Raw genomic sequence first — 19,626 nt, forward strand, 5'->3', positions numbered from 1 at the left:
AAACTCCTCTTTGAGTCACCTACCAATAACAGTTTATGTTGAATCTTCAGTCTGGTTGTTCTCCTCCTATCTGATCTCACTTTTGTCCCTGTCATCTATTGGTTTTTATCAATGCAGTGACCTTTCCTAGCCCTTTATTTTCCTAAGGCAAGAAGACATTTCTATTGAAAGATAACCAGCACCCTTCTTAGAGCTCCCCTGAGGTTTTAATCCAGCACTCCTCCATTTAGATGTGTTTCTCCTTTCATGGAGAGAAGCAGCTGGCCACGTTAATGGTTTTAATTTTTTGCAATTGCATCAAATGCTAACATAGCATGTCTTTGGAAGTGTATCAGCAGGAGCTTCACACGTGTGTGCATTCATCTCAGTGCCCCCTTCTGCTAGGTTAGTCTCACCCAATGTTCCCTACTACAGACAAAGATGTAAGCAATCACTACAATAATTAGTGGATCAGGGCTCTGCATAGAAGAAGTCTGGGGAAGTAGGTGGAGCAACTGTTCATAGTTCAGTATATTCCTAGAGTCATGTTTCTTTGTAACAAACGTGTATTTACCAATAGTGTCACCTTTATCCCTCGTTACCTTAAGTCACCCTGCTCACTGCTGTTATGAAATAAAACTGGGATTTGTAACGCATTCCTTGCTCCCTTGTTTAGAAAACATGAAGAGAGAAAATGAATATGGGCATCTTGAACAAGTGGCACATTTGAATCTACTGAGGATTCTATTTACACAAATATGTTCCACTTCTGCACAGAGATTAACCTGAGTTCTGAAATGCTTGTGTGCACTTAATCAGAAATGATAAAGCTATAAGCTAGTAACATATTGGGCAAGTCTAGTTAAATTGGAGTAATCGCTCAGTGAGCCATTCGTGGCTAGCAAGGGGAGCTCACCGACTCCCAAGTCTTCTGTTTATTCTCTCATATTTTTCCTAGAAAACATCTTGAATGACACTCCAGGTAACTACACAAATTCAAGCAAACTTTGTTGTCATGTAGTCTATTTGCTCAGCTTTCTCAAATCTCCAAAACAAAAGCACCTCTCATATCAGGTTCCACCCCAGCCTCCATCCCCCAGCGCTGTTCCCTTGGAGTTTCATTCTGAAATGGTGAGGTCTGTAAAAGCAGGTCTCAGCTAAAGCTCTCCACCAATCTTAAGCATTAACAAAGACCCGCTCCCTCAAAGCCACTACTTGAAGTAGTTGAGTCCTGCCACCAAGAAAAACTTCTCCAGGAAAAGTTCTGAATCCAGCACAGCGATGTGAGCGGCTCGGCCGATCAGGGTGTTGGCAGTGTTGGGCAGGGCGTGGAACACGTTGTGTCGGATTAAAGTGCAGTCCTTGGCTTCAACCAGAGGGCCCAGGAGGTTGTTGATCATTTCTGCATAAACTGGCCCTGTAAAGTGGGGAAGAAGGATATAAAGCTAGTGCAGAAGTTAGCAGTGGAATCTAGAGAACATCACCGGATGTGTGTTGAAATTCTATTTCCGGGCAGACCTGTTATATAGCAGTTTCCAACCTCCTTCTAATGTTAGTGAAATAAATATGAAATAAAATCAAAGTTCTCTTTGTCTAGTCAGATAACAATAGCCAGAAGTCAGAAGGGGATTCCGAACAGCGTCTTTGCGAACCCATGCACCAGAAGCTATGATAACGGTGTTCGTGTTTCTCAGTAATAGCTGTGCCTCCCAGCAGGGGAGCAGAGAAGGAGGCATACAGCAGAAAGGACCCTCAGAGTTTCAAGTTCTATTTCAGGGGACGTTGGGGGTTGGAAACACAGCTCAATAGAGAGTTAGAAGCAGACATTTTCTGCTGTCATGCATAATGCAAGCCACGTGGCATTTCACCTGACTCCTCTGATTCCAAAGAAGGAGAATGCAGTTTTCTTTATGTTGATTTGTTTTGTTTTTACAATTGTTAGTCTGAATTGACTCTTTCCACCTGAAAGTGACACAGTTGCAATTTTGCATCAGGCCATAGGGGTCTTGGAGCCATGCAGTGCAATTGAATTGCTGAATACTAGATAGATTCTCACACCTGGATCTACGATTCATCCCTCTTAGCCCTGTGTTCTTCTTTTCTGAAAAACTGTTGATGACAACTTTTATATCATCGACAGACACCTTCTGCAATGATCCTGACAGCTGGGATATTTTACTTTTGACCAACTTGGAGACAGTAATTGGAAGTTGGAAGTCAGATAAGTCTCTGGGTACCCATTCCAAACAACCGGGTCTGTTTTACAAAGCCAGCAGAGCAGTCACTTTGGAAGATGAAAGAGAGCTTATTCTGAGTTTAACAGTCCACAGCCTCACTCTGGACACTCCCCCATGTCACGTGAAGGGACTCACACCATTTTCCTTTTCCCTCTAGTTATCAGCAGGGGAGAGTACTCAGAGGTCTGCTTTCCGAGACTGGGATGGACAACTGGACTCCTCATTATGCCGGGGGTATGTATTTGGGGGTGTTTCTTTTCCCCCTCTTCTTAGGGTCTTGGTAGGAGCTTTGAGGTAAAGGGAATTGAAACATGAAATTGAAATAATTAGGGATTTGGTTGTAGCCATGTCAATTCAGCTAAAAAGAATTTGGGGTTAAAACTATTGGTATGGCCGTTCCCAAGAGCCCATTAATGTTTCAGAGTAGTGGTCATTACAATAGGCAATAATATGATGTGAGGTTACGCCACAGAAATTTTATGCATGAAATAGTCTTTCCGAGGGAAAATGCAAGTCAGCCAAAATTCAGCATCAAAGGAAGAGTTAAGTAAACCATGCTTTGTGGGCTAAACAATTCTGCGCTCCTTTAAAATGATGTTTATGAACATTATGTAATAATATTTTTTAAATGATGTATGTGAATATTATGTAATAACAAGAAAAATGAATATTGCCAATAAATGGAAATAGAAGCATATTATTATTGCACAAATACCATAATTTGTTTAAATTGTATATGCAATAAAGGTCAGAAGGTCATTTATTTAAAGAAAAAAGTCACTCAAAATGTAGTGATTACTCAACCAGATCATTTTCTGCTGAGACCTTGATTGGCTTCGTAAGTCCTGGAAGCCATCATTGGTATATTTTTTAACATGTATAGCAGACTCATATTTTTTCTCAAACACAGCACTATTTTTAAATTGATGGACTTTTGGGATAGGAGCAAATTATCTACATGACAATGTAGAGAATAAATTGGAAGGTTACGTGAAGTCAGACAGGTTGAGAGGTATTTTATTTCAGAATTTTTGAAAAATAAAAATATTGGTACTTCTTCCAGAAAAAAAAATGATAATCACATATGAACTAAACTTCATATCAAGTCTTCCAATCTGTTTAATTCACCAGTTAAGCCACATTTCTTTAATGCCCATGCAAAAATGTAACAGAAAATATAAATTTAACAAAAGAGAGGGTGATTTTTTCCTTAAGATGACTAACAGGATCATTAATCAATTTAAGTCATATATTAATATCCTTTGAAGATACACTCCCTTTTCCTTAAAGGCCATTGGGAATATTAAATAAGATAAGCAAAGTGCATGAACTGTGCCCAGCACATAACAAATACAATTTGCTATGCTAGAGCAGGAGTTGTCAGGCTTTCTCTGCAAATATTTAGGGCTTTCCAGGACATTCCAGTGTAACTACTCAACATAATTCTGAATTCTAGCATGAAAGCAGTCATATACAATATGAAAATGATGGGCGTGGCTATGTTTCAATAAAACTTTATTTACAAAATGAGAGGGGGGTTGAATTTGGCTTGTGGACCACAGTTATTGAACTCTGTTCTTAAGCCTTTACCAAGGTTGAAATGTCAACAAAAATACTTCTCTATGTCAGGGAGATAAGAAATTAGGTAAGGAAAATTAACAAATCCCTGCACAAAGAAACAGTTTGGCTGTCTCTTGACAACAGCTGTTTAGTTTAGTCAAGTCTGAACTCAAAACCAGTTCATTAACTCTTTGTTTATTGTCACAAGTCTTAGCATATAATGATGACCCATGGGTAATTAGAAAATATTTAAAAATTGATTAAAATATACATAAAAAAGCATCAATATTTAAAAATTAAGGCTGAAAAATTATAAACAAATATCTTTAAATTAATATTTAATCTGAGAGACAGTAGAGTGAGATAGGCAGGCACCCATATACTCTAACAGTACAGGTGTTGCTGGTATCAATATTTTAGAAGAGAATTTGGCAAAAAAGTTAAGAGTAGCAACTCATTAACATTTTCCTCCAATAATACCACTACTAGAAATCTATTTCAATGAAATACCGTAGATGTATTAAAAATTTACACATGCAAAGTCTTTCATCACATGATAACTAAAAAGGAAGTCTTCCAGAAGCAAACTATACGTGTAGTAATTAACAAGTTATTGATTAAATTATGGTATATGCATATAGTCTATAATTATTAAAATGTGTTTGCATTTATGATATTTTATTAACATGGACAAATAAATATATTAGTCTAAATCAAATCATGACACAAAATTATAACTTTTATCATGAACACACATGAAGAGACTAGAAGAAGAACATGGAAAGTAGGTAGTAATAGAGGTGGAGTTAGAAAGGATCATGAATTATGTAATAAGTTTGACTTTTTCAAATATTCTATAACGTTTTAATCAGACAAAGAATCATTTTAGAATATTCCCTGTGTTACTTTTCATTACATGTACTAGATGGTATAAAACACAATGCTATTTTATGTATTAAAAGTAATTTTTAAATATTTTTTCATCAAAATTCCTGTTGGATTTTCTAGATACCAATGAAAATTTGGAATAGACCCAATTATATATTAGCACCAAATCTTTGGACCTTTAGTACACTATTTTTTTATAGTACCTTAAAATATAACAAAAATACTATTTACTTAAAAAATAATCAATATGCTTGACCTAGAAATAAACAAATTAGACTGGATTCTAGAAGAGAAAGGGGACATTAGTGGACACTGACATAATTTGGATAAGGTCTGTAAATTAGATAATAATATTGTATCAGTATTAATTTTGTGGTTTTGATAATTGTACAATGCTTATGTAAGATGCTAATATTGGGCATCACAATGAAATGTATACAGCAATTTTTTTGCACTGTTGTTGCAACACTTTTTGAGTATAAAATTATTTCAAAATTAAAAGCTACAAACATGTTTAAAAAAAATAAATTAAACAAATTAACCAAAGGAAACCAGGAATGCCAGCCCACATCCATCTTGATTGTCTGGAAAATTCCTACCTATCCTTTAAAACCTAACTCATTGTCATCTCCAGGGACCCTCGTCTGACTCTGTCCTACACTCTGTTCCACTGGGCTGCCTTAATGCCTTAGGCATTATTTTATTTTTTGACTTACCACATTTTTATCATTGCTATTACTTGTTAAGGCTCCAGCTAGACAATGTGCCCCTTGAGGGCAGGGCCTGTCTCGTTGAATTATACATCCCAGCCATCAATTTCAGTGACTGGCACACAATAGGACTGAACAAAAGTTTCATAATCTAATAAACATGCGACTGTTTATTACACAAAGGAAGGATCTGGCACAATAACATCAAGATGAGCTACGTTTATCCTATCACTAAGCTAAGATAAATGCAGCACTAAACCTATAGCCCAGGTGTTCCCAATAGGCATAGTCAATTTCACAAATTTACTTTTGCTTTTCAAATCAGAAAGTCCCTGAGCAAAAATTAAACGTAGCTTACCTGTGTGTCTGTCTTTGAGGGCAGTTTTACACATTTCGATCCTGGCTGAATGAAATGGCACATAACGGTCTTGGGGAGAAGCAACCAGCACGACATTTTTAAAATACTGCAGCCCTGTAACAATTAGCCAGATGAGTACTTTTTACCCGGGTAGTTTCAACTTCAACACCCTCTGGAAATTTGCACAAATTTCTAGACTTGTCCCAGAAAGAGAAAAAATGATGACACACCACACACTAGTTGTATCATTGCACAAGGACATTCTGTCCTGAGGTTTAACAAGGCACAGCAGATGGCACAGAGGTATCGTGGGGGCCTGTGGGAGGCTGAAAAAAGAAGTCACTACACAGGGGCTTTGCATTTGTGAGGGGAGATGAAGCCTGTTCTCATCAGCCATGAAAGCTAAGGAGACACACAGAAAGCTACTCTGGACACAGAGAAATAAGCAACAAGGATGAGATCATAAAAGCCTTTTGGGGATAGAAATATTAAGGAGTTCATAAGGACGTCAGTCTGAGTATCCTGTTCTTCCTCCTCAAGCCCAGCACCTCCTCTAATTCCAGCCTTCACCACATCCCATGCTTTAGGAAAACAGCCTCAGAACTCACCTCTCTGCAGCCAGTCTTGCCTTCCTGCCATCTGTCCCCACAATGTAGACAGAAGAACCCTTCAAATTCAATATCACAGTGTATCCCTCCAGGCCGCAAAGCCCATCGTGAACCTCCAGAGCACTGCAGACCACCCGGACACTCCGTCTGGACTGAGGCCATCCTTCTCATTCCCCACATCCTGCTGGGCGGGTGGCTGTCAGCTCTTAGCCATGTGTCCCTTACTGAAGTGGTTCCCCTCATCAGACATCACACACTGGGGGCAGCCTACTTCAATAGCTGGCCAATACACGGGCCAGTAGGACAAAGGTGTAATGGCCAGCCCCTCCCCTTCCTTCAGGATCGCTCTCCAGGGCCACTTCCTACACCCCTGATGGACTCTGCGGTGATCATGCTGCAGTCCCACCTTCTTCCGCCAAGTCCTGCCTCCCTCCTCCTCCTCCACAGAAGATAGCTCTAAGAGCTCAACTCAACACACAGAGGCATAAAGTAGGAGAGGAACTCAGCCGGGCTCACAGATCAGCCTGTGGCTACACCAGACTCACAGGCACAGAGGGATCAGCAGAGTCAGTGTTTACAGGACGGTGGAAGACTGTGACCAAGAACAGACCCTGGACCAGGCCAGCTTGCGTGGTAGGACTGAGCAGGGCAATCAGTCAGCTGCTCCACTCCCCGACTGGACATGGGGACCACTCGGCAATGACCACCATTACTGCTGTCCGCTGTGGTCATTCCCACGTAGCAGGCAGAGTCTTCAACACCTCTATGCGCTCCCATGTGACAGAGAGAGGGTGCAGGTACAATAGCAGGCCTGCCTGACAGTGATCGCTGTCTCCCACTGCACAGTCAACACCAGTGGAAAATGTTGCATCTGCCTTTTGTGTAGATGGGCCCGCACCTGGGTGAAGCTGGCACACAGATCTTGGGCCTACGCAATAAGAACATTGAAAAACTGGCACAAAGCGGAATCTACAGCTTCTGGTTATTGAAATGATCTTACACGCACCTTGGCTCAATCTCTCACATGCCATATGGGCAATGGGCAAGAGGAGCTGAGTTCCTGGTAGCTGTTGGCCTCCCAATGAGCCGAAGAGGCTTTGAGTGCTGGGCCTCCTGACTAGGCCCTTCTGTGAGTGAATCAACGTAGCATTATATCTCATTTGTGTCTCAGGAGTTGAATTCCAAGCTCAAACTCATAACTGCAGCAGTGGGGGAAACCACTGACCTGTTTTTTGGCTTAGTTGGTAGAGGAAACATTTGCGCAAATCAGCATTATCCCTGAAGGTCAGTTGCAGTAGAGACCCGGATTTCTTCAGTTTCTGCATGAGCCATAAGCCTAGGAAGACAAAAACAAAACAAAAATCAAAAACATAAAACAAAACAAAAAATAATTGGGATGGAATTTTGGTGAGATGAATGTTAAACTGCGAATTTTAGTTAACTTGAAAATAAGACAGAAGTAGGCATATTAGCAAATAATTGGGAAGTTAGAGGTAAATTTGCCCTCTCATGTACTGGTGGCAAGGACTTATATCATCCTGCAAAAATGAGAGGACAACAGGCTTGGGAGTAAGGAACTACTCACACTCTTCGATCCAGTCAATCTCCTTCTGAAAAAGAAACCTAGGGTAATAATTTTCAATGCGAAAATAATATAAAAATGATACTTACAGATACATTTAGGATACTGTAAAGCTAGAATAAATGTCTCACTTCACAAGTCATCTGTTTGCCAGGCATGGTGGCTCATGCCTGTAATCTTGGCACTTTGGGAGGCCAAGGTAGGTGGATCACCTGAGGTCAGGAGTTCGAGACCAGGCTGGCCAAAATGGTGAAACCCCATCTCTATTAAAAAATTAACCAGGTGTGGCGGCAGGCACCTGTAATCCCAGCTACTCCGGAGGCTGAGGTAGAAGAATCACTTGAACCTGGGAGTCAGAGGTTGCAGTGAGTCGAGATTGTGCCATTGCACTCCAGCCTGAGCGACAAGAGCAAGACTCCCTCTCAAAAAGCAAAACAAAACAAAACTCATCTGTTTAGCTATGCATAGGCAAACACTAACGTTGATGAGTGTAAGGATTATGTAACCACAACAAGCAAATTAATCTGATAGAAATACAAGGAAATAAGCAAGCTATGGTATGTACATATATTACACTGACTGCTATGTCAGTGTGTGTGTGCAAAGATAAATAGAATGAAATATATAAAATTACTCTGGATATGCTAGATTGGAGAAATTATTAGTAAAGTCTCTCTTTTTAAAAAATATTTTATAATGTTGCAAGATTACTTTATAACTCTGGGCGGGGGGCAGGAAATGTAGTTTAACAAATTTGTTTCTGTTCAAAGAATGGCTTCCTTGGTTTGGGAGGAAAGACAGAGTGCAGAGGAAAGGACTTCCATTTGTTATGTGCCAATGTGTCAGATAACTCATGTTCACAAGTATGCCCTAAAATAACTTAAAAGCAAACTAACTAAACTGACCAGGTCATGAGGAAACAATGTGAGTGCTGGGAGAGGACAGGGGACAGTGGCAGAGGCCTAGAGGATTACAGGGACAAGGAAGCTTCTTAGGGGTGACTCTAATGCCACATAATGGGTTTGCACAATCAGGGACTACTGAGATATTTGTTAAGAAATGATTTAATAAATGTTTTGTTATTACATGTAAAACTCAGTGCCCTCCTTGGGCTTCCATACACCAAACCATGTCACCTCCTCAGCTAAAATCTCGTGAGTAGTATCTACAAGGTCTACAGGTTAAGTCTAACATCTTTGCGAGTCATTCGAGGTCCTTCTTTGTCTGGCTCTTGCTGATACATTTGACCTCCCATAGATGTGAGTTAACCTCATTTCCTTCCCTTGTGTAATTCAACACGGAAATTCTTCAACAATTCTATGATACACACATGCACGTATGTACCTACATAACACATATGTGTATACATACATATATGGTATACATGCTTGTACACATACATATATGTATGCACACATATACACAAACACAGATACACACACACACAACCACCATTTTACAGACAGGGAGACTGAGGAGCACAGAGATTAAATGTCTAGGCCAGAGTCTTCCTCAAGTGTCCTGGTCAGGACTTAACCACAGGTTTGTCATGCAGGTGGCCTGATTCAGAGTCCCTGTTCTCTTCATCACAATGCCGTGCCTTGTCAATCTTTTCCAACCACGACTCCAGGGACACTGCCTTTTTTCCACAGAAATTTGAAGGCAGAAAGGATCCTGGAAAACATCTAGTGTCACCTCATTCAACCCCCAGACACAAGGGCCGCACCTCTAAGGCCAGGACTCCTCCCTCCACGCCATGCTTGGAAAAGACTCCACAGTCACAGGGTTTCATCTGGAAGAACCCCTGTCCCCAGTTTCAGGTCCCAGAGGCCCCAGATTAATTCTGAGGAATGACGAGTCCTAGAAGAGTCTTACCTGTACTAACCAGGGTGCTGTTGTTGTACAGGGTTCCCAGGTGAGGCCCAGAGAGTGACAGGAACGTGTGGAGTTTGTTGAGGTAATACCGGAACCGGGGCCGTGTGAGGACCGATCGGATGATGATGTTGCCAAGAGAATGGCCAATGAAGCTGTGGAGAGACGGAAAGGGTACCCGTGAGTGTGACGGTGAACGCTGGTGCCCAAGAGCGCAGTGCTGGAAGCATCAGGGGCCAGCATCCTCCACCTCCCACTGAATGTAGGGGCACTGGCAAAGAGCACGGGGACTGCCAACTCATCCTCATCAGGTTTCCAAACCCTGACCATGAGAAGCCTGAGATGGGGTCTTTGTGAATGGGAGCTCTGTGCCCAATCAGGGGAGAAGTGTGGGCATTTCAGCCAGCTTCATGCTGTTAGAGCAGCCTGCTTTTATTCCACATGCAGGAAGGGAAGGTCCTTCCTGAAATGCACCTCTGAACATTGAAATCTCCTGGTCATTCATAGGATCAGGTCCCAAGTCCTTATCCTGCTTGGGAGGCCATTCATCCTCTCCTTCACCTGCTGTGTATATACTGAACCACCTGCTCACAGCCCATGCTGTTAGACCCCCTCCTGCAGGCTCTGCTCCAGCCATACTCCTACTCACAGGCCCATGTGTTCAATGCATCATTACTCTCAAGTTAAATACTTATTTATTGAGAGTCTATTAAATGAGAGGCTATACCTCCCCACCTCTACTCATGATGAGCATACAACCAGCCAAGAAAAGAAGTCAGTGTCAGCCTATGAAGCTGCCTTACCTAGCTTTTCTTTTATTCTCTCTTTTTTAAAATCTAATCTCTATAGGCTTCATTTGTGGAATAAAGAAGTAATATTTTATATCTGAAGACTAAATGGGATAATGCATATCAATGGATTAGCACTACGTCTACATATTCGAATGCATGAAAAATGCAAGCTGCTTACTAGCACTGTCATCACTGAAACAGTTGGTACAGTGTAAGAATAAAAGCAGTGCTGATTGGAACCCTCTCTTTGGGGTGGGCAACTCATTCTGCTTTTTCTTTTTTTTTTTTTTTTTTTGAGATGAAGTCTCACTCTGTCGCCAAGGCTGGAGTGCAGTGGCGCAATCTCGGCTCACCGCAAGCTCTGCCTCCTGCGTTCACACCATTCTCCTGCCTCAGTCTCCCAAGTAGCTGGGACTACAGGCAACCACCACCAAGCCTGGCTAATTTTTTTGTGTTTTTAGTAGAGACGAGGTTTCACCATGTTAGCCAGGATGGTCTCTATCTCCTGACCTTGTGATCTGCCCGCCTCGGCCTCCCAAAGTGCTGGGATTACAGGCGTGAACCACCACGCCTGGCCTTTTTCACACATCATCTCAGTGCTAGTTCCCCTTAATAGATAAGAAAACAGAAGTTTAGAGATTTAGAAACCTTGCAAAAGGTTCTCTATCTGGTACATGGTAAGAAACAAGATTTCAACTTGTGAGTGTTAGAACAAGAATTCAAACCTAGGAATTTTTGTTTTAAGTCCAATACTCTTTCTACAGAACTACAAAAATTTTTATTCTCCCTGACATAAACTATGGCAGATATGAATGTGTACAACAGACCTGGTACTTACTTCTGCTTTAAAAATAATTTATTAAAAGTCACAAGTTAGCTTAGCTCAGTGGTATACAGAAGGCATCATAATATTGCTTTTATACAGCAAACACTCAAAAATGTCCCCCCTCTTCCCCCAGCATTCACTACCTGTGGTTTCCTTTTACCTAATTCGGGATATGGAGAGGTTGTACAACTGAATGTGTTGAATGATTTCATCCAACAACCGATCCGTCATGGTATCAAAATCTGCAAATGTGTCCATCTGGAAGAAGAGAGAGGAACACGTGTTGGGTATGGTTGTGGCGGGGGCTGGGCTCTGTGCACAGCCTGTCTTCTTCCACTAAACACCGTGATGTCTACCGGGGTGTGCCTACCTCTGATGTTAGGGCTACAGGATGAGATATGACCTTAGGATGAAAGACCCACAGGCTGGGGCTCTAAGGAAGAAACGTGGAGATGCTCAGGAACACTGAGCTGGGAGGGCGGCTGACAGTGAAGTAGCAAGCTTGTGGTGCCGACTGCCGCACCATGTGCCTGGAGTGTCACCATGCTGCTGGGATTGCTGTCCCCGCTTCACAGAGGAGGAAATAGGCTCTGGGAGGGGAGGCTGCCTGTTCACCTCACATGACCCAGGGTTCACACCAAGACAGGCCTGACTCCAAAGGCCCTCCCCTTTCTGTGGCATAGCCTTTAGAGTATGCAGTCAGCTTTGGGAAGGATCGTAAAGTCACCCACGTCTTAGGATGGATAGTGGAAGGATCCAGGAGATGAAAGGAAGAGGAGGAACGCCACACATGTCCTTGAATGTTTGAAGGGCAGCAACAAGGAAGATATATTAGATTGGTTTATATAACCTCAAGGGCTAACTTTTAGAAACATGAATTTGAGTCAAAGGGAAATAGATTTGGGGCCAATATCCAAAAATGTTTGAAAAGTCCCTCATATGTGGAGCTGTCCTATAACATCATGGGCTGCCAAGAGCTAGGAAAAGTGAACAGGATGTCTCACAAATATCCATCCAGTGAAGAAAGGAGTACATGTTGGGGGATAGGAGTGGTGAAGAGAAGACCTTTATGAGTTTCTGTCACCTGCCATCCAATGAGCTTTGAGGCGCGACAGAATAAAGCATACTGCTAAGTCTCTAGACTTCCTGGAATAAGAAAGAACCATAAGCTCTTCTGCTTATGGGATCTGCACCTTGGACCTGTTGCTTCCCATCTAAACCTCAGTCTCCTTATTTATTAAAGGGGGATAGTGTTGCTACCTCCTTAGTGCCATGTTAAAAATTAGATAAAATAGGACAGGTGTGGTGGCTCATGCCTGTAATCGTAGCACTTTGGGAGGCCGAGGCAGGTGGATTACGAGGTCAGGAGATCAAGACCATCCTGTCTTACATGGTGAAGCCCCGTCTCTACTAAAACTACAAAAAATTAGTTGGGTGTGGTGGCACATGCCTGTAGTTCAGGAGGCTGAGGCAGGAGAAATGCTTGAACCCAGGAGGTGGAGGCTGCAGTGAGCTGAAGTTGCACCTCTGCACTCCAGCCTTGGCGACAGAGTGAGACTCCGTCTCAAAAAAAAAAAAAAAAAATTAGGTAACCTAAGAGAGATGCTGCTTTTTTTCCTCTAACTTTTCAGAGCCTATTTCCTCATCTATAAAATATTAATTCAACATACACATTATTTAAACAAATGGCTATAATTATGATGCCTGAGTTGACCATGATGAGCTATGCTTTGGAAATCACAGTAGGTTTAAAAGTAATACCAGGAACTCCCCAACCAAGGCGTTTAAAAGTATATTAATACATACTGAAAGTGGACCTGCTGATGAGACAACTTTCTTTTTTTTTTTTTTTGAGACGGAGTCTCGATCTGTCGCAAAGGCTGGAGTGCAGTGGTGCGATCTCGACTTACTGCAACCTCCGCCTCCCGGGTTCACTCCATTCTCCTGTCGAGTAGCTGGGACTACAGGTGCCTGCCTAAGTTTTTGTGTTTTTGTAGAGATGGGGTTTCACCATGTCAGCCAGGATGGTCTCGATCTCCTGACCTCGTGATCCGCCCACCTTGGCCTCCCAAAGTGCTGGGATTACACTGTGCCTGGCCAAGACAGCTTTCAAAAAGTAACAATGTGTGCATAATCAGTACTGAATGGCCAACTCCTGCAATTAAGTGAATTGTGTAAAGGTCCAGCTCTAAAGATCTGAAGTTTCCAGGTTGAACCCAGCAGCCATGAAGCTGCATCAGAGAGTTGCTGGATGTGCACACCCGGAAGGATTATTTCCTGACTGGCTCTCTCTTGCTAACAATTCTTATCTTCCCTGAAAAGAAAACCTCACTAGCACAAATCACAAACACAAAGTGAGCAAGTGCTGCTCACTCATTTCCCTGCTCCCTCCTCTGACTGGCCTGGTTATCCTCTTTTCTTTACTTTTCTTCTCTTTTTTGATTTTTTTTTTTTTTTTTTTTTTGAAACAGCGTCTTGCTCTTTCACCCATGCTGGAGTGCAGTGGTGTGATCACAGTTCACTGCAACCTCGACCTCCTTGGGCTCATGTGATCCTCCCACCTCAGCCTCCTAAGTAGCTGGGAATATAGGCGCCCACCATCACACCAAGCTAATTTTTGTATTTTTTGTAGAGAAAGGGTCTCACTTTGTTGCCCAGGCTGTTTCTGAACTCCTAGGCTCAAGCGATCTGCCTGCCTCGGCTTCCCAAAGTGCTGGGATTATAGGTGCGAGCCACCGCGCCTGGCCATTCTCTCTTAGCACTGGGTCAGATTTGTTCATGTATTAAAGTTGGGTGCACACAGGAATTATCTTCCTGGAGATCACATATAGTATCCTCCTCTCCAGGACAGCCTGACATGGACCCTGCCTAACTCCCAGAAGCTCCGTCCCCTCTCCTGTGAGGAGATGGTGATATCAACGTGTGATAGAACTGCCATGAAGTTAAATGAGGAAACAGGTACAGAGTACGCAGATGCTCCAAAAAATCATTTTCTTCTCTCTCCCTCAACATCTATACCTCTGTGTACTGCATGGTGCACAACTTTGCATAGAGCAGGTGCCCAAGTAAAGGCAGCAGAACTGAGTGCCAACAGTTGGGAAGTGAGTCATTACCCAAATAACTTATGCTCTCACTTGCCACCCGCCCTAATGCCCTGTGAAGGCAAAGGCTCCAGTCAACTGATTCACATGTTCTCATTTCTTACCCTTTCCTCTCCCTCCCAAAATAAAACAGCACGTCTTTTCTTTCCAACTCATCCAAATGCCTGGCCAGCATTTCTTTTCATGGTCTCCTCCTATCTGTGTGTGTCCATAAATTATCATGGTGTGTTGAGGAGGCTCATATAAGCATGCATCCAGGGTTCTTCCAGTTCTGATGTTTTTATCATCATACCTGATTCTTTTCAGACATCAGGAAGTCCAGTTTTCCTCCAGGGAGCCCCAGTTCTATGAACGTCTTTACCAGTCGAAGGTCTGCACTGTTCCCTAAAAATGACAGATAACCCCCACCCCAGTCCCGTAGTTAGTCATATAAAATATTGACACACGAGGAATTTCTTTCTCTCTCCCTCTTCCCCCATTTCTACTGGGTTTTCTCAGTTTTGGTTAAGTAGTTAATATAAACAACTAAAACAGCTACAATCCCAGCTCTCCTGCCACCCCTCGGGCCCCCACACTCAGAGTCTGGTCCTTTCTAGCAGTCCCACCTCGATAGAGTTATCCCTGATCTGTGAGCATGTGACTTGTGAACACTCTGCATGCAGGAATGGTGGGAGGTACACCGCCTCCCCTTCTTCCACAACAAATCCCATTTTGCAAGTGGTTCTTTCGCATGGCTGATGGGGCACAGTGGGACCCCTACCAGCCCCGTCTTCAGTTACTTGCTTAATAGAAGACTATCTAGTACTGCCATTTACAGGTAATCTGCAAGCCTCCCCCTACCTTCCAATTGGCCAATCATGGCACAGTGATCTAAATAGACTAGGACTGTCTCTTGGGAACAAGAGTCACAGCAAAGCAAGCTCTATGGAGGCACAGCAGTGAGCATCGGGGCAGAGGGATGAAAGGTTAAGAATGCAAGGCTATCAAGGCACGAAGAATACAGGAAATGCATTCCCAAAATAAAAGTCATGTGAAAAAAATGGATTTAATACAACAGAATAAGGTTTATATGCAAGTATAGTGACGCATAAATTTAATGTTGGTCACACGGGTTCAATTATGTCTTAATAAATGTTTGTCCTATTTCTTGAAAGTTCCCTATAGAGGCCAGCAGTGGTGGCTCACACCTGTAATCCCAGCACTTTGGGAGGCCAAGGCAGGTGGATCACCAGGTCAGATCAAAACCATCCTGGCTAACATGGTGAAATCTCGTCTCTACTAAAAATAAAAAAAAATAGCTGGGTGTGGTGGCGGGAGCCTGTAGTCCCAGCTACTTGGGAGGCTGAGGCAGGAGAGTAGCGTGAACCCGGGAGGCGGAGCTTTCAGGGAGCCGAGATCGTGCCACCACACTACAGCCTGGGGGACAGAGCAAGACTCCACCTCAAAAAAATATAAATAAATAAATAAATAAATAAGTAAGTTCCCTGTAGAGTTGAAAGCTAGAAGCTGGTTATTTAGATATATAAATCACTTACTTTACCATGTAAATATGCCCCACAGGTCATACTTCCAAAATAGTCTGTAAACTGTGAGAGAAAATATCATTCTTTATGAAACTACCCAATGATTCAAAGGAGGGTGAATGTGCCACGTGGAATTGGGGGAAGTCCAGGTGTTTGGGGTTGTCCCTGATGCTTAAGGATGACTCAGATATGCCCAAACGCCACCCATGTTGGTGGCCTGTCAGAGTACATGCCCAAACTTGCAGGGTCACAGTCATAAAATGGTCATTTTTTAAAGGAAATCTCTGCATTTTGTGTTATGATGTTAATTATTGTTCATTCCCTCTTTCATTTTTGTCAGTAAAATTAGGCTCTTTGGTTCCACTGTGGCTATTGTTTGAAGCTCCCTAACGATATGCCAGGGCCTGCCTTTAGGAGAACAAAAGCTGCAAGTGTTTATATTCAGCATAAAGTGTTAAGCAAGGGGTGGAAATGGCCCCTCTCCTTCAGCTACTGAGGGAAAGAGAACTTTCTGCAACTTACAACCGTCTCAGAAAATATGATTTAATATGGTGTTCTTAATAAACTGAGAACATTTATAAGAATACAAATCTTGAGTTTTTTGTACAACATGAAGAGTTGTGTCAATATTCATAACTGTTATCAATGTGCTCAGCTCTCTGTTAATACACATAAGCCCTTGGAAAGTGAATCTGAACAAGTGGATCCTGAAAATTCTGCAGAGTTTAGGCAGATGCACCTTGAAGTCGAGAACTCATCTTCCAAAGCACCCTGTGCTTGGTATCGGTTGTGGTTTCCATGACTTGTTGCCCAGTTGATAATGTGATCCACGGCTCCGTTTCCTGACAGTACAAAATGGGTGAAGCCCCTCTATCTTTATAACATTCCTCATCTTTCACGTGCATGATGGAAAAAATTGCCTATAGCCTGCTCAGATGTCTTATTTTAACAAATACATTGAAAGTCTTATCTCGTTTTACTTCAGTGTCATACACACGAGAGGTACAGACCGGTCGTGCATGACATTGAGTTGATGAGTGAGAAAGTTTGTTTTGTTCCTGCAGATCCCAGAACCTAGCAAAGTCCCTGGTATAGAAAAGGTATTCTATAAGTGGGAGGTGAATAAAAGTAGGTAGCCAAATGTTTGGGCCACTAACCTGAGCTCCTCAAAATGAATACATGTATTCCTTCCTCTCCATTTCTTCCTTTATTCAGACCATTGTATTGACTCATGAATTCCATGAATTCATGGGTTCAAATCACTGTGTTCATGCATTTCATTAATATATTCATTCCCATAATATATTAATTTCATTAATTCATTCACTCCATTCATTCTTTTACTTTGTACGCTTATTCTATGAATCATTTATTCCATTTATTTATGTATTGATTCATCCCAGTCACGCCTTCACTACACGTATTCATTCATTCATGTATTTTATTTAGTTAACAGATTTTTTGGGACAGAGAGATATTTTCTTTAAGAGCAAGGCCGTATCACTTCCTTAGATTCATCGTAATTACTATCATTCCATAGTTGCTAATAGAACATTCTGTTGAATGAATACCTCATCTAAATTAATGCATAAATATTGTAAGTTGTATATATGACAGAATTTGGGAAGAAAACTTGTTTTAGAACTCACCATCCAGGCCATGGACACAGACAACCAGGTGAATTCCATCTTCCAAATTTTCTTCCTCTTCCTCTGGTGGGAAATATGGTATATCAGAAGCTAGTACAGTTAAGTCACTGTACAGAAATCCTTCAATCTTCAGTTCTTTTTTAAATTTTTCTTTGGCCTGATAAAAACTGGAGAATACACTAATTAATCACAAGCCAAGCTGTGTGTTTCATGTTGAACAGGAAATGAGCTGGGCTGGTATGTAGGAGGGCTGAGCACCCACAGGCAAAGTGCCTGCTGAGTGGCAATCGCTGACTCGAGCCCCCAGGGGACATGCTAGTGAGTGAAGCTTTGTTCTGAACAAGGAGGCAGGAAAGTACTCTACGAAAACCAAAGCCTCTATGGGTTTTGGTTCTGCAGATGCTTGTGTGATTCCTGCATTGAACAGGAGACAGAATGACAGGATATCAAAGATTCTACCCAGCTCTAAGGCCCCATGCAATCTTTAAAAAGTGAAAGCTTCTTGACTTGATTGACACCCAGGCCCACCATGGCTTGGCCTTCCCCTGCTTCTCCAGCATCACTCCTCACCACTCCCAGCCTCCATAAATAACACATTTCTTATCATTTTCTGCATGAACTACATGTCTTGGCTTTACTTAGATGCCTTGGTGCACAAGGGACTGTGTGCCTGAAATGCCTGTCTCACTTGGCTATGATGCTCTTTGTCTGGTTACCTGGCAAGACGATGGTTAAGGGACTGGACCCTGGAGTCAGACTGCCAAGGTCAGAATCTCAAATTTGACACTTACTATTTCTTGTTATTATCTGTTATTAGCCTCATCATCATCATCGTCTCTTATACTTTCTTCTCAGAGTAGATGCCATCTTTTTTAGGACGCTTTGCCTGGCCACTATCCCTATTCACACTCATTTCCCCAAGCCAAATTAGGCACTTTTCCTTCTGGCTTCACCATGCACACATGAAACATCATATTTACCCAGTCACTGCCCTCATCTCCTTTTCTCATGTGTCTGTCTCTCCGTTAGACTGCAGATACAATAAAAGCAAGGGAACCCCTGGCCAGGCAGGTACTGGATAGCATCTGCTATGTCTGCTGTGTACTCACTGAATTAATGACACGTACCATATGATAGGTATTTAATATTCTTTATAAAACAAAAAACCCAATGTTTACCTGCCTGTGGCAATTTCTTTTGGAGACACCATTAATATGTAACTCTTTAGCATTTTGCAGAAGGGTAAAGAAGATGGGATGTTTTGATAAAGTGATTCTATTATATACATAATCAGATATACAGTTTACAGATGGGAGAACATTGTGAATACAAGCCCAATACAAGGATGAAGAAATGAATTCTGGCATTACAAAGGTAAACTTAAAAGCCCCACAATGTTAAAGGGTGTTTGGGAGTCAAATCTGATGAAGAACTGTATTCCTCAAAGGCTCTTAAGGAACTCCCCTTTCAAAATATGAAAAGGTAGAGGTACAATGATATTCATAAGAGAGTTATAATATTCATAATAAAAATTGAACAAAATTGGCGGGGTGCGGTGGCTCATGCCTGTAATCCCAGCTCTTTGAGAGGCCCAGGTGGGCGGATCAAGAGGTCAAGAGGTCGAGACCATCCTGACCAACATGGTAAAACCCCATCTCTACGAAAAGTACAAAAATTAGCTGGGAGTGGAGGTGGGTGAGGCAGGAGAATTACTTGAACCCAGGAGGTGGAGGTTGTAGTGAGCCAAGATTGAGCCACTGCACTCCAGCCTGGTGACAGAGCGAGACTCTGTCTCAATCAATCAATCAATCAATCAATAGTTAAAATTTAAAGGTTCATTTGTAAAGAATTTGGTTAACAAATCATGGTATATTCATGCAACAGAATGTTGTGTAATTATTAAAATGATGATGCAAACATAGATATTTCTAATATATTATTA

At 42.1% G+C, this 19,626-nt stretch overlaps 1 protein-coding gene across 2 annotated transcripts in view; it reads right to left on the bottom strand.

Moving 5' to 3' along the window:
* Window positions 1-985: 985 nt before the first annotated feature.
* The window catches only part of FAM135B (family with sequence similarity 135 member B), a 353,349-nt gene continuing 334,708 nt past the window's right edge, over window positions 986-19,626 (bottom strand). For both annotated transcript variants that reach the window (XM_074000059.1, XM_015455220.4), the window contains 7 exons: window positions 17,685-17,851; window positions 14,805-14,896; window positions 11,572-11,669; window positions 9,798-9,949; window positions 7,566-7,676; window positions 5,733-5,846; window positions 986-1,396 (listed from right to left, as the gene is read on the bottom strand). In XM_074000059.1, coding sequence (XP_073856160.1) covers window positions 1,191-1,396; window positions 5,733-5,846; window positions 7,566-7,676; window positions 9,798-9,949; window positions 11,572-11,669; window positions 14,805-14,896; window positions 17,685-17,851 — 940 coding nt within the window. In that variant the 3' untranslated portion in view covers window positions 986-1,190. The remainder of the gene's footprint in view (window positions 1,397-5,732; window positions 5,847-7,565; window positions 7,677-9,797; window positions 9,950-11,571; window positions 11,670-14,804; window positions 14,897-17,684; window positions 17,852-19,626) is intronic.

The sequence above is a fragment of the Macaca fascicularis genome, chromosome 8, assembly GCF_037993035.2.
Source record: "Macaca fascicularis isolate 582-1 chromosome 8, T2T-MFA8v1.1".
In the NCBI taxonomy this organism is placed as follows: domain Eukaryota; kingdom Metazoa; phylum Chordata; class Mammalia; order Primates; family Cercopithecidae; genus Macaca; species Macaca fascicularis.